We start from the raw sequence: 16,182 nt of genomic DNA on the forward strand, positions 1-16,182 counted from the left end.
CAAATAGAATACTAGTTTATCTGTTTAAATCTGGCTCCATGATCTTTGTCCCTGCAGCTGGAGATGGAAACAGTAAAAAAATAAAATCCAATACAAATCGCTACACATTCACAACTGCTCTACAGGGAAACAAACAAAGCTGTTTGAGTTCTGCATGGCTGGGAAGTAAGGTGGGGCTCCCCCTGCTGTTCATAAGTATGATTGTTTCCCTGCAGAGCAGTTAGGGACCATCTGACAATTCCTATGTACAGCAGTAAATGAAGGAAGAATTTCACTGCATACAGTCAGGTTTCTTATAAAAACGGTACACATTTTTTAATCAAAGTATATTGGACATAGGTTTCTTTTTCATTTAAGAAAGTAAAAATGGAATTTTATTTTTTTGCCTTTACATGCCCTTTAAGTGACTAAAATGGTTAGAGCATGATTGGAGCATGCAGACTTAAAGTCAATTATGTTCCTTGTTTAAAGTGGGCATTGATGCTTGTCAGGACAAGGATTGTTCTGGGGGTCTCCTTGGTCCAGCGGACGGAAAAGAGCCTGTTTAGGAAACCTATGGTTAGCCTAGTTGGCATACAGGGATGCTCATTGGCTTTCAACCACCTGCATAGAGGCTGAGAACATCTCCTGTGTGCCACTAGCCTTAATCTTACATTTTCCTTTATTGTATTCAACACATCCCTCGGCAGTATTGCTTCTAAAGACACAGAAATTTAACCAGAAAATGTTATTTGCATGCATTTAAATACAATTTCATTCTTGATTACTGGTCCTTTAAAAACAAAATCTACCCTCCAATTCTGTTTGCCTTGGAAAGTTGTGGTTTGTACTAACCAAGGCCAAAATTCCCTGTTGTTTTACTATGTTAATTGCTGATGCTTGCACATGTTTTATCCAGCCAAGGGAATTTCTCTTTCCATTTACAATTACTCTTTTGTTACATATTTGCCATTGAGCCTGTGTCTTCTCAGTGTGCCTCCACCAATTAAGTGTACCTCCTATGGTTTTGTTTTAAGCGCAGCCTTCCTTACCACGGCTTCTGACCCGTTAACCTGAGAATAGCATCATACATCACTGCTGGAACTATATGACTGACAGTTGTCCAGTACTGATGCAATAGGGGGTTGTTTCGGACGTTAACATTGGGGCGTCTTAGGGCCTGTTCTAAAGGATTCATCTTGAAGGATACATTTACATAATATTCTGTGGAGGGAAAAATAAGCATCAAATCCAGTGAAAACAATGATCATCATTCAGTCTTAACAGCAACAAAACATTGATTATTGTCTTAATTAATTGCCCACAGGCTGTAATAAACTTTGCCAGGTCAACACTTTTGAGTCTTGGCTCTTCCTAGTGTAATATAATAATGCAGCAAGTGTTCTCTGGAAGCTTTTCCAATGAGGTAAAGTCCAAGTAGACTTTTTCTAAAGCTGCTTCTGTGTTGATGAAGTAAAGAAACCCCAGCCTGCAAACAATCAGTGTATGTGTTGGCAACCTGAGGTTCATTTTCTCAGCCCGTCATACTTCTGGGCTACAGCTAAACAAAAACCCAAGGTCGCCGGCCATACACAACATTACACATTGCATTAGATCCCCCTGCCTAGCATGATTTGCTTCATATTTGTTAGTGGCATGACATTTGAGAGGAACAGAAAAGAAAAGTGCTATAGAGTCACCATTACCTTGGGCTTCTTCCAGTAATCCTGAGGTAGACATCATAGAGGAATGCTGGCGCCTTATGGCTCACAGCAATCCAATAGTGATATAAGAGGTGATTGGAGGTTAGATTTACATTGGGCCGTCTGAAGGCCTGTTCGAGAGGATTCCTCTTGAAAGTGGAAATTACATGGTACTCTGAGAAAGAGAAGCATTGCAAACAGCTTTGATAATCACCATGTATTGAACGGCAATAGACCTCACAGTCTCCATGAAATGAACAGCAACAGACAGCACAGCTACACTGTTCCATCCACTAATGCGGGGGAAACACTGAGGATGCTGCCCCCTACTTAACATCTTCCTGACCCAAAAGGGGGCACTGAACACTGCTATGTTCCGCACCAACAATTAGCTTATCTTTTTCTGTTCCTCTTTCCAAATAATCAAGAATATTTTGGTGTGAGTTGTAATCAGTTGTTATCAATCTTATTTTAGGAGAGAAATCATCTGAATTCTAAACATTTAGGGCAGGGACACACGGGCAGATTCGGGGAGATTAGTCGCTCAGCGACAAAACTGCTTTTCATCGGGGCAATTTTCATTCTAGAAGAGGAGATTAGTCACTGTGAAGAAGAGGAGATTAGTCGATGTGAAGAAGAGGAGATTAGTCGCTGTGAAGAAGAGGAGATTAGTCACCGCGAAGAAGAGGAGATTAGTCACCGCGAAGAAGAGGATATTAGTCGCCCCGAAGAAGAGGATATTAGTCGCCCCGAAGAAGAGGAGATTAGTCGCCCCGAAGAAGAGGAGATTAGTCGCTGCAAAGAAGAGGAGATTAGTCGCTCCGAAGAATAGGAGATTAGTCGCTGCGAAGAAGAGGAGATTAGTCGCTGCGAAGAAGAGGAGATTAGTTGCTGCGAAGAAGAGGAGATTAGTCGCTCCGAAGAAGAGGAGATTAGTCGCTCCGAAGAAGAGGAGATTAGTCGCTCCGAAGAAGAGGAGATTAGACGCCTCGAAGAAGAGGAGATTTGTTGCCCCGAAGAAGAGGAGATTAGACGCCTCGAAGAAGAGATTTGTTGCCCCGATGAAGAGGAGATTTGTCACCCTGAAGAAGAGGAGATTAGACGCCTCGAAAAAGAGATTAGTCGCCCCGAAGAAGAGGAGATTTTGTCGCCCTGAAGAAGAGGAGATTAGACGCCTCGAAGAAGAGGAGATTTGTTGCCTCGAAGAAGAGGAGATTTGTTGCCCCGAAGAAGAGGAGATTAGACGCCGCGAAGAAGAGGAGATTTATCACCGTGAAGAAGAGGAGATTAGACGCCGCGAAGAAGAGGAGATTAGACGCCGCGAAGAAGAGGAGATTTGTCGCCGGGCGACTAATCTCCCCGAATCTGCCTGTGTGTCTCTGCCTTTATATGGTGTGAATGTATGCAACTTATACAAAGCAAAAGGGTTGTATTGGTGGGGATGGGGAAATTAGCTTTTCAAACCTGCATCTGTAAAACTTCCCTCTGGTTGACCAAGGCACGGGTCATTACTAATGTAAAGTGGCAGAACTTCTGGGTTGTTACAGTAAATACAGCATTTCAAGCACTTTAGACTGAGATTTTAAAGGTGAGCCAAAGAAAGTTCACCTTTCAGTTAACTTTTAATATGCAGACAGGCAGTGGCGTAACTAGATGTTACTGGGCCGTACAGCAAATTTATTTTAGGGCCCCCAAAATATCCAGAAGTTGTCAAGTTTTACAAATATCTATTGAAATTGCTCATTAAGTAGGGCCTCATGGGGCCCCCTATACCACCTAGGCCCCCCTGAAGAAATTTGAGTAATGAAAAGTAGCAACAACAATAGTTTTGTAGCATTACAGAGCATTTACAATGGCGAAACGGCATGTAGCTGCTATCTGATGCGCAGCAGTGCAGTTGGAAAGGGGAGGGAGATACTAATTTAACTATGGTTTTTATTCTTCTTTAAAAAGAGTTTATATAACTCTAACCTTGTTCTGTGCTAAAGGGGGGGGGCTCAAGGGATCACAACCTTGCACCCTAACTGGGTCTATTCAGAGTCTGTATTTTAGGGCTCCAGCACAAGAAATGTTACAGATGCAGAATAAGGCTTATCGAATAACATGGGCAAATGTGCACCATGCTGAAGGATTCAACCAGCAATGTTGTTGTTGTTGGTCTACTGCAGTTAGAAAGCAAAATTTCTTATTGGTTGCGATGTTACCAGACCAGGGGAAACCTTTCACCAGTGTTATTACATAAGCAGCATTATCAAAAACAGAAAACATTTTTTGCATTGTGATTAACCATAACAAGGACAGTAAGAACATCCATCTCTCAAAAAAGTATCCCTGTTGAGCTGTCTGCCTGGTTCGGCTACTGATTTGGTAGACCTAATTGGGTAATCTGCACAGTTGGGCCAAGAACTGGATAAGGCAGGGGATTGGGCAGTATGGTTGGCACATAGATAGCCAATTAGCCGCTACATCGGTCAAGATAGGCACAACCAGCAACCATTACCAAAACATATATATATATATATATATATATATATATATATATATATATATATAGGGTTATTAAAGGTGTTGTTCACCTTTGCGTTTCTTTTTAGTATGATATAGAAAGTGATATTTTGAGACAATTTGCAATTCATTTTCATTTTTTATTATTTGTGGTTTTTTTGAGCTATTTAGCTGTTAAAAGGAGAAGGAAAGCTACAGAGGCAGTTTATTGCCAATAGATAGCCACAATAGTGCAAGTTATAACACTATTTATTCTGCAGAATGCTTTACCATACTAGTATACAGCTCTTAAGTGTTCTGTTTGTTTAGGATAGCAGCTGCCATATTGGCTTGGTGTGACATCACTTCCTGCCTGAGTCCCTCCCTGCTCACTCTTAGCTCTGGGCTCCGATTACAGCAGGGAGGGGTGGAAGATGAGAAAATGGAGCATGCTCAAGCCCAAGACCTGGAGGTTTATGCTGAAAACAGGAAGTCTGATACAGAAGCCCATGAGTACACAATAGAAGGAAAGAAATGTTGTGTTTCTTTTGACAGAGGACTCAGAGCAGCATTACTTTGAGGGTTTTCTGGTGTATTTATATAGAACTTTCTGATAAAGCTTACTTACTTTTAGCCTTTCCTTCTCCTTTAATTCAGCAGCTCTCCAGTTTGCAATTTCAGCACTCTGGTGGCTAGGGTCCAAATTACCCTAGCAACCATGCACTGATTTGAATAAGAGACTGGAATATGAATACGACAGGGGATGAACAGAAAGAGGAGTAATAAAAAGCAGCAATAACTATCAATGTGTAGCCTTACAGAGCATTTGCTTTTTAGATGGGGTCAGAGACCCCCATTTGAAAGCTGTAAAGAGTCAGAAGAAAAAGGACAATAATGCAAAAACTTTAACAAAAATTGCTTAGATGTGGCCATTATAGAAGATACTAAGGGACAGATTTATCAAGGGTTGAATTGAAACTTCAGATTCGAATTTTCAAGTTTTTCTTATGGTCAAAACTGTCAAATTCGACTAGGGAGCTATTCAAACTAGATTCGAGTTTTTAGAAAAAATGTGAATGAAATTTTCGAGATTTATCATACTCTGGCCCTTTAAGAACTAGAATTCGACTATTTACCACCTAAAACCTGCCAAACTGCTGTTTACGGGCGACTTCAGAAAAAGAAGCGTTCCGTTTGCCTGCCCCCAGGCGATTTACATTTTAGCCGACGGAAGGCAGATCGGGGAGATTAGTCGCCGCGAAGAAGAGGAGATTTGTCACCTGGTGACTAATCTCTCTGAATCTGCCCGTGTGGCCAGTGCCTAAGTCAATGGGAGAGGGATCAGTTTTGAGTTGTTTTCCTGACATTTGAAATTTTAAAATTCATAACGAATTTGATTCTAATTTGATTCGAGTTTTCAGGTCAATTCCATTCACTTTTTCTTTTTTTTTAATAAATTTCGATCGATCAGTTTGATAAATGTGCCTCTAAAATTTGATTTAAAGGTGAACCACTCCTTTAAAGGTTGATTAGACCAAGGCACGGTTACAAATAAATAAACATATTTAAATAATGCTGTATAGCATGTGATCGGTGCCACTGGAAATCACCAAGACTTCTACTACAAATTTATACAAGTATACACAATGGGTCACTATTGTACAAGACAGACATTAATATAAGGGAATCACCCAGCAAATGCACAATGTTTCGTTTCCTAGTAAACCTGTCCCACGACCACCCCAATGTCTACCATTTTAACTAAACGTTGCACCAGGTAGGGAAAGATATTTTGCCCATTGGTATTCTGCAACACTTTGGCTATTTAACAAATTCAATGTATTTTCCCACAATAACATTTCCATCTGAGGCTCATTAAAAAAAAAAGATAATATTTGGGAGATGGAAGTTTTTAGCATCCAGCATTTTCTACTGTTTAACATGGTTTCTATGCAACAAGAATACAATGCAATACTTTGCCAGAGTAGCGGATACAAGGAAGCATCTCTGGGAAACAAGCTAATTGGGAATATTTCCCATATAACAAGTAAATATAAAAAAAAGCCCGTGCGGTAAGTCAGATTCCAGCAGATACCAACCCCCATTAACAGACAATCAAAATTTATTTTGTACATAAAAATATATATATTTAATTCAAAATGGGTCAAAAATCCCTTTTACACTTTACACCCGTTTTTGCATTCTTACTGGCTATCTGCATGCAGTACAGGTGTGGGACCTGTTATCCAGAATACTCGGAAATTGCTTTTTTTTGTTCTTTCTATAATTTGGATCTTCATAGCTTAAGTCTACTAGAAAATCAATTAAACATATAATAAACCCAATAGGCTGGTTTTGCCTCTAATAAGGATTAATTATATCTTAGTTTGGATCAAATACAAGCTACTGTTTTATTATTACAGAGAAAAAGGAAACAATTTTAAAAAATTGGGATTCTTTCATTATAATGGAGTATATGGGAGCCGGGCCTTTATGCAATTTGGATCTTCATACCTTGTCTACTGGAAAATCATGTAAATATTAAATAAGCCAAATAGACTGGTTTTTCTTCCAATAAGGATTAATTACATATTAGTTTGGATCAAGTACAGGCTACTGTTTTATTACTACAGAGAAAACGGAAATACTTTTTAAAAATCTGGATAGAAAACGGAAATACTTTTTAAAAATCTGGATTATTTGGATAATATTATATATATAAATATACATATTTGGTGTATTTGGGACACGGCCTTTCCGTAATTCAGAGCTTTCTAGATAATGGGTTTCAGGATAACGTTTCCTATACCAGTACTGGTTTCCTGGGACACTAGTGTATTGGTTTCACAGAGATCTTCCTTTTAATTAGATAAGCGGATATGTTAAACCGTATGCTTTTGCTTAGTTAATGCAATAAGAAAAAAAATAATAATATAATAAATTATAATATATATATATATATATATATATATATAAAAAAAAAAAAAAAAAAAAAAATTATATATATATATATATATATATATATATATATATATATATATATATATATATATATATCATGGTTTTAATGCATAATGAAAGAAGTATAAGAATTCATACCAACTTCCCCCCAGTGGAAAGGGTTTGTTCCACCTGTGGTACAGTTGTACACCAGGATATTCCTAGGTCTGCAAGACAAAAGGAAGAAATGGAACAAAATATGTCAGTATAAATTGTTCTGAAGAGCACAATATATATATTATATAAAACACACCACTTTATAACAAGGCACCGTCACCTGCTGTACCTATTAACTCCAGAATACCAGGCAGCAGCTAATGTTGTGTTGACGACTACGTCTACGGGGATAAGATCAGCCACTGCATTGTTGGAAGCCCTCATGGTACGGAGAATTCCTTTTCCTGCCTTCAGAGAAAAATAAATAAACAGATTTATTAAACAAGCACTTAAAGGGGTTGTTCCCCTTTGATTTAACAGAGTGATATTCTGAAACAATTTGTAGTTGTTTATCCTTTTTTATTACTTGTGGTTTTTGAGTTATTTAGCTTTTAATTCAGCAGCTCTCCAATTTCAGCAGTCTGGTTGCTAGGGTCTGAATTCCCCTAACAACCATGCATTGATTTGAATGACAGACTGGAATATGAATAGAAAGATGAGTAATACAAATTAGCAATAACAATACATTTGTAACTTTACAGAGTCCTCCATCTCCTGCTCTTCCAGGGAGAAAAACACATATACAATATACCGCCCCGGAGTGCAGGATTTTGTGGCACATGAATTTTAGTATGATATAGATATGATGATGTTCAGAGACAGTTTGCTATTGGTCTTCATTTTCTTATTTTGTATGGTTTTTGAATTCTTATTTAACAGCTCTCCTGTTTGGAATTTTTTTGGCTGCTATTCCGTCGTTAAGGCCCATTTAAAGGAGAACTACTGGGGCATCTTTGGAGACACGGAGCTTTACTGCTAAAGGACTGTGGTTGCCTTGGACATAATTTCTCCTCTTCTTTAGTTAAGCTTTAGTTCTCCTTTAAAGGAGTACTGCACATCTGATCAAATGTGTTTCAATTCAGAATTGGCTTGTTCTAAGTCGGCTTGTTCAGTCACTCGAATTCTAATCGATTATCTGTGAAAGTTTAACAGATAATATACACTGGAAAAAGCCGGTTATTTGCATTTCTCAGTGAATCCCTAATTTCAAGTATTCGATTTTCCCCTTATAAAAAAAAAAAAATTAGTTACAGTCTGCAGTGAGTCGCTCTTAAATCTGAGAAAGGTACTTACTGCAATGAAGAGACCACTGGGGCCATTGAAATTATCGATCCAGCCCTACAGAAAAGAGAGAGGAATTGCAGAGGGATTCATTAGACGCGCAAAGAATAAAAATTGTTCCCCAATTGAAAAACATCACCAAAAAATAGTCCTAAAAGATTCTGCTTAGTTATACTAAATTTCTTTGGGATTTTTGTGCAGCTAAACATTCCATTACCAATTAAATTACTTTATCACTGTCTGTAGGGGTTTAGGCCACATTCCTATTAGGACCTTGTAAGATTATCACATTCAAGTACAGGTATGGGACCGGTTATCCAAAATGCTCGGGACCTGGGGGTTTCTGGATAACAGATCTATCCGTAATTTGGATCTTCATACCTTAAGTCTACTAGAAAATCATGTAAACATTACATAAACCCAATAGGATGGTTTTGCTTCCAATAAGGATTAATTATATCTTATTTTGGATCAAGTACCAGCTACTTTTTTTTATTATGGAGAAAAAGGAAATCATTTTTAAAAATTTGGATTATATTGATAAAATGGGAGACTGACTTTCTGTAATTCCGAGCTTTCTGGATAACGGATCCCATACCTGTACAATAGATATTGTATGGGTATAGGACACGTTATCCAGAAACCCATTATCCTGAAAGCTCAGAATTATGGCAAGACCGTCTCCTATAGACTCTATTTTATCCAAATAATCCATATTCTTAAAAATAATTTCCTTTTTTTCGCTGTAATATTAAAACAGTAGGTTGTACTTGATCCCAACTAAGATATAATTAATCCTTATTGGAAGCAAAACCAGCCTAATGGGTTTATTTAAGGTTTACATGATTATTATGGAAAGATCCGTTATCTGGAAAATCCCAGGTCCGGAGCATTCTGGATAACAGGTCCCATACCCCCTACCCCCAGTCAGTGCTGCTGACTGGGGTAGGGGATGCCTAATATTAGGTACCCCTTAGTGAATATAATCACCTTGAAACATGAGATAGCACTCCTATGTGCCAATGTATAAAATCAAATGAAAAGCACCCTGGGCCGATACATTTTTCACTGAAGGGAAGGTCACTGGCCCGAGGTCCAAGATAAGTGAACATTAAATTTAACTTTACAGGACTTACGGGAAACGGCTCTTTCCAGCTGGCACCAACAATGGATGGCCGGACGATAGCGATGTTAAGCTTGCTGCCTTCCTGCTGAACCACATATTCCGCCAAGGCTTTTGTATATGTGTATGTGTTCGGCCGGTCGCCTATAAGCTTTGGAGTGATGTTGTTTACCAGGCTGTCGTCCATCCACCTGTTACAATTGAATACAGGGTAAATTAGCAGTGACAACTGGCTGGCTGACTCTGGCCTCTTAAAGGAATACTGTCAAGGGGGAAAACATTTTTTTTTTCAAAACACATCAGTTAATAGTGCTGCTCCAGCAGAAATCTGCACTGAAATCCAATTCTCAAAAAAGCAAACTGGTTTTTTTTATACATTTAATTTTGAAATCTAACATGGGGCACATATTGTCAGTTTCCCAGCTGCCCCCAGTCATGTGACTTGTGCTCTGATAAATTTCAGTCACTGCAAGTTGGAGTGATATCACCCTCCTCCCTTTTCCCCCCAGCAGCCTAACAACAGAACAATGGGAAGGTAACCAAGGCAGAGAGTAGAAATGGACAGACAGATACCAATTTAAATAGTAATTTCACAGACAAATAACTTTAAGGGCAGAGACACACAGAAGATTCGGGGAGATTCAGTCACCCGGCGACCAATCACCTCTTCTTCGGGCGACTAATCTCCCCAAAAAGCCTTCCCGCCGGCTAGAATCTAAAACGCCGGCAGGATGGCACTCTGAGCGCTTCGTTTTCCGAAGTCGTCCGGAGTTTCCTCATGAGGCAACTTCGGGTGACTTTGGAAAAGGAAGCACTCAGAGTACAATCCCACTGGCGATTTAGATTCTAGCCAGCGGAAAGGCAGTTCGGGGAGATTAGTTGTCGAAGAAGAGGCGATTTGTCGCCAGGTCACTAAAGCTGGCCATAGACGCAAAGATCTCATCATACAAATCGAGGATTCGTCCGATTTTCGGACCATGTGTTTCGTTCCAAGGAGATCAGTCGTTTGGTCAATCGGACAGGTTAAAAGATATTTGTTGGCTGTCGATAATTTCTCTGCATGTAATGCTGATCTGACGATTTTCAGTGGGAGACTGTCACCAGCTTTTGTTGGACGTAACTTTCATACGATTGCTGTCAGGGGCAGAACATCGGCTGATCTGTTCTTTTACACTTTATTTGATCTGAATGGTTAGTGGCAGGTCGGGAGATTGGGAAGTGCAATCATACGAGGATTCGAACGGATCTTTGCATCTATGGCCATCTTAAATCTCCCGAATCTTTGCGTGTGTCTCTGCCCTAAAACCACTGGGAATGTGTGATGAATATATAGTGGAAAGAATTAAGTTTTTGTTTCAATGTGCAAAGTTTCATTTATTGTGCTTTTATCCCCTTTAACATGTAAATATATTTAAATAAGCTGAAGGGAGTTGCCTTCAACTCTTGTTGAAATTAAGCACCCACTCACAGCTGAAGTGTGTTGTAAGGATGCTGGAAGTTATAATGGGAGCTGGATAGCCCATAAAGGGGGTTCCACAAAGTCTGTTTTTGCCAGACGACCTCAGGACATACGAGTAGCATAACCAAAAAAGCACCAGGGCCTGCTTCTCCCCCCATGAGGCCTGGCAGAAGAGGCATACAATACCAGTAAGGGGATGGCTAGTTGCAGAGGTATAATTAGAGTGAGCCGGCCCTTCTGCCCACTTCCCGTCCAGCCTCCGCCCCTACCACATCCATCCCGACTCCGCCCAGATCCCCCCGACTCCGCCAAGATCCCACCCCAACTTTATGTAAATATATATGTCTATTTACTAGAGATCCAAGCAGAAAAAAAAATTGACACAACACTAACCAGGTCTCTTTTGATCCACAGTTGCGCAATATGTTTCTCACCAACCCCTTGGCTCTTGCTCCCAGTGGCCTAAAAGCAGGTGCTTATTTTTGAATTCTTGACTTGGAGGCAAGTTTCGGTTGTATAAAACCAAAAGCCTCCATTAGACTGCCAGCCCACATAGAGGCTACCAAACAGCCAATCACAGCACTTATTTGGCACCCCAAGAACATTATCATTCTTGTGTTGTTTATCATCACTTTTTATAATTGAACGTGGCTCATGGGTAAAAAAAAAAAAAAAAAAAAAAAAATTGGGGACCCCTGGTCTAAATCATTACCATCTGTTTAATGAACGGCTCTGCCTCTTCTTTATCTGTCAGAATTGGAACACTATCATTGGACGAAATTACTCTATTTTGGCTATATATGGCAAAATAGATTTTTATGTTAACTTCTATTTTAGCTCCCCTCCCACTGTCCTATTTTAATGGAGTGGGATGAAAACAGGAATATGAAAATCCTCCAACCATGCTGAAATAGAACTCAGTTATTTTTAGATGGCTAATAAATGAATGTGCAAATTATACACTTGAAGCATGCAGCATTGCAATCTATCTTATTCTTGTCTTAATAGTGCTGAGCAAAGATCTATGGCAAATTGTGCCTTTAAATCACATTGGTGACAGTCACCAAACATTTCGCTTGCTAGTCGGATTCCAGAGAGCGGGAGTTTAGTCATTCCCTCGGGCAGAATGGAAAGGTTCCAAGATATGCAGAGCAGGCTATCTCTGCACTCTCCATCCATCCTCAGATTAAAGCAAAGTCCCTCTCTGAACAGGAGACTGCAAAATGGGACGTTTTTCACTTGGTCAGTGATTTCTCGGTGGCCGCAACACAATACAGATAGAGAACAGCTGAAAGATATTGCCTTGAATTTACATTATACAATCAAATAGAGGGAAAGCATACCCAGTAGCCATGTACTGTAGATAGATAGGGAGAGGAAACAAGGAGAGAGTTTAAAGAACAAGAGCTATACGGAAAAAAAAAAATCATTCTATAGAGCTATTAGGGCTTTCTGCATGCTCAGAACTGAAAAAAGGTCACATTTATCAGATTTTTTTTTTGCAGGGGGGCCAGCGCTCTGTAGGTACCCCACTGTAAAAGGGTTCTTTATGAGCTCAGTGTCCAAAGGGAAATTTTTTATAACAAATAGTTGCGCTTTTTATAGTGTAGTTCCAGTGCTCAATGGCAAAAATACATATTCGCTCCTTCTTTAAATGTGCTGCATCTTTAAAAGGGGGTCAGGCCCGGACTGGCAATCTGCTGTATGGTTCCATAGAAAGTTACCATATAGTGGGCTGGAAGGGGACTGTTTGGGCTGGTAGGGGGCTGTTTGGGCCTCTGTGGACTTGGAATGGCAGGGCCTATTTTGACTCCCAGTCCAGGACTGAAAGGGTTTGTTCACCTATTGGACAATAAAGCTAATTTAACAGCCCGTGTCATAAAAAAACGTTATGTAATTTCTGTAATTTATTTTTATTACTTAAAATGTTTGCTTTCAAAGTACATACCATAGAAGTAGATCATCTCTGCAAAAACTCTCTCCATTCTCTCCAATGTTAAGTGATCTTTGATCCGAATGGCTGAATCTTGCCAGCCAATGGAATTAAAGATATGCAAATGAAGCAGCAGAGAGCATGCACAGTGCAGATTCAGTCGTGAACTTCCTTATTCGGCAGCCTCTTACACAGAGCGTACCCATAACAGAGTAGAGAACTGAGAGAGTTTTTGCAGAGATGATCCATAGCTTCTTTGGTATGTATCTCTGAAAGCAAATATTTTAGGTAATAAAGATAAATAAAGATAAAAATTTATGACAAGGGCTGTTAAATTAGCTCTACTGTTCAAAAGGTGAACAACCGTTTTAATGCAGATTGTTGTGGAAACTTAAGGAGCAAGAAAGAAATAAAGTAAATTTTTTCACTGATTATAAGGGCAGAATGCATTTATAACTTAAAGGAACAGTAACACCAAAGACGTAAAATGTAAGTCATGAAAATATAATGTAATATTGTTCTGCATTTGTACAACTGGTGTGTTTGCTTCAGAAACACAACTATAATTTATATAAACAAACTGCTGTGTAGCCATGTGGGCTCAAATTCAAAGCTGAAAAAGGAAAAAACAGCACAGAATACAGAGCAGATAACAGATAAGTTCTGTAGTATACAATGGGATTCTTCAGATCTTATCTGTTATCTACTGTGTATCCTGTGCTTGAATGGCTGCCCCCATGGCTACACAGCAGCTTGTTTATATAAACTATAGTAGTAATTATCTATCTACTGTGTATCCTGTGCTTGAATGGCTGCCTCCATGGCTACACAGCAGCTTGTTTATATAAATTATAGCAGTACGTATCTGTTATCTACTGTGTATCCTGTGCTTGAATGGCTGCCTCATGGCTACACAGCAGCTTGTTTATCTAAACTATAGTAGTACTTATCTGTTATCTACTGTATATACTGTGCTTGAATGGCTGCCCTCATGGCTACACAGCAGCTTGTTTATATAAACTATAGTAGTAATTCTCTGTCATCTACTGTGTATCTTGTGCTTGAATGGCTGCCCCCACGGCTACACAGCAGCTTGTTTATATAAAACTATAGTAGAGTTTCTGAAGCAAACAAACCAGTTTTACCAGTGCAGGGTAATAGTATATTATATTGTCATTCCTTTTTTATTTTTGTTTTTTCTGTGCATTTAAACAAAATGACTGCCACTGTAAAAAGGAGAACGGTAAGACAACAGCAAAAGAGCAACACAATGCAAACAAAACACTTACGCTAAAGACTCAATGAGTTTCTTTGGATCCACAGGGGGTGGGTAGACCATTTCCTCAATCTGCTTCCGGTTGCAGTTTGCGTAGGCTGTCGACACATGTATGAAAACTTCCAGTTTCTTCATCTTCTGGGCAAGGTAAATGAGCTGTCGTGTTGCAATGACATTCAGCTGCATGGCATCTCTAAACACAAGAACATATTGTGAAAATAAGAAACAAGCCTAAAGGAGTCAAAACGTATTGCATGCAAAATACTTTATTTTTTTATTTTAAGTGTTTTCAATTTAAAAAACATTTGAACCAAGCTTTTTAGATGTTGGCAAATGCCAGAGGGGCTGCTGTAAGATGCTATAGACATTCATTATTTATTGGGCATGAGGTGGGCTTTTTGGGACTTTGTGTAAATGGCAGTGCCTATTTTGGATATCAGTCCGGACCCGAGATTTATTCTTTAATTCCCAGAATGTTCATTTGCAAATTAATCAAAGCGCATGAATGCACCAGCCCTGCAGGTGGAAAATCCCTACATAGTCAAGCATAGCAATTAGCAAGAGGGTGCATTTTTATAGGAGCATCACCTCTGCAAGTCAAGTGTTGCAGGTGCAAGGCTTTTCAGCTCTCTAACTCTGAGTTAGTCAGTGACTTTAAAGGGGGCATAACTGTTAAGTCAATTTTTAATTGATCCCAAGCATGCAGCTCAGATTCAAACGTAGGGATGCACCGAATCCACTATTTTGGATTCAGCCGAACCCCCGAAACCTTTGCGAAAGATTCCGCTGAATACTGAACCTAATCTGAATCCTAATTTGCATATACAAGTTTAGAGTGGGAAGGGGAAACCATTTGTTTACTTCCTTGTTTTGTGACAAAAAGTCATGTGATTTCCCTCCCCACCCCTAATTTGTATGTGCAAATTAGGTTTTAGATTCGGTTCAGCCAGGCAGAAGGATTCGGCCAAATCCGAATCCTGCTGAAAAAGGCTGAATACTGGATTCGATGCATCCCTATTCAAAAGCAATAGTAACGACCCATGTGCCCCCCCCCCCATCATGTCTCTGATTGGTTACTGCCTGGTAACCAATCAGTGGACACCAAGAGAACTGCAAAGCAAGAAGTAATGCTTTGGCTATTATGTTAGACATCCAGTCACTCCAGCCTTTATACATAAAATTTTTGGCTAACTAACTATAGAATCTAGAACAATGTAGGGGGGGCAGACTATTATGGTTTCCTCTCAATCTGAGGAACCATCTTGGCCTATGTAAAGGAAAACTAATGTATTTTGTTTGGCAGTACAGACCCTGCACCTATTTTAAATTACCCTAACTAAATGAGCAAATGTCAAAAACAGATTTTTTTTTCCATATAGAGGACTAAGGATCTTTTTCGTCTTGGCATGACAGCATCCATTATTATGTGAATCGTCTGTTTCTTGAAAAATCTGAATTTTGTTAACTCAGCAGGATATCTTGGCAAACTAATGAGCCACCCTTTTAAACATATATGTTGTCTGGCAAAAATAACAAAAATGCTGACTGGTATTCTGTTACTGACTCTTGATCTAGGAGAAGTAACAGACAGCAAGGTAAAGAAATGCTATGGCAAGCTAGCTCCAGCAACATTAAATGGAGCTCCAGAGGAAAGTTTCATGCTTTATGCGTGACAATGAATGAGAGCAGGCATCAAGGAAGGAATGCTGGCAAAGCACAGTATGCACTGGACACCTTTATGTCACACGCTCAAATGAAAAGTTCTTGCTGGGCAGAATAGAGTTCACTACACACTGACACATTTATAACCTACAGACATGGTATGTTCTGATCTCAGGCATAGCTCAGTTTCTCTACTATGTCACTTTTCAAATGAGCTTTATTTTTTATGCTTGTTGCATCTCTTCTGCAGCTTTAAAGGAATAGTTCAGTGTGAAAATAAAAACT

General features: G+C 39.4%; 1 protein-coding gene across 5 annotated transcripts in view; it reads right to left on the bottom strand.

Moving 5' to 3' along the window:
• The window catches only part of far1.S (fatty acyl-CoA reductase 1 S homeolog), a 57,483-nt gene that overhangs the window by 13,115 nt on the left and 28,186 nt on the right, over positions 1-16,182 (bottom strand). For 2 of the 5 annotated variants that reach the window (XM_041591258.1, NM_001090221.1), the window contains 6 exon segments: positions 14,249-14,428; positions 9,581-9,758; positions 8,457-8,501; positions 7,444-7,571; positions 7,266-7,333; positions 1,032-1,203 (listed from right to left, as the gene is read on the bottom strand). In XM_041591258.1, coding sequence (XP_041447192.1) covers positions 1,032-1,203; positions 7,266-7,333; positions 7,444-7,571; positions 8,457-8,501; positions 9,581-9,758; positions 14,249-14,428 — 771 coding nt within the window. 5 annotated transcript variants of the gene reach the window in all.

Source organism: Xenopus laevis, chromosome 4S (assembly GCF_017654675.1).
Source record: "Xenopus laevis strain J_2021 chromosome 4S, Xenopus_laevis_v10.1, whole genome shotgun sequence".
Classification (NCBI taxonomy): Eukaryota; Metazoa; Chordata; class Amphibia; order Anura; family Pipidae; genus Xenopus; species Xenopus laevis.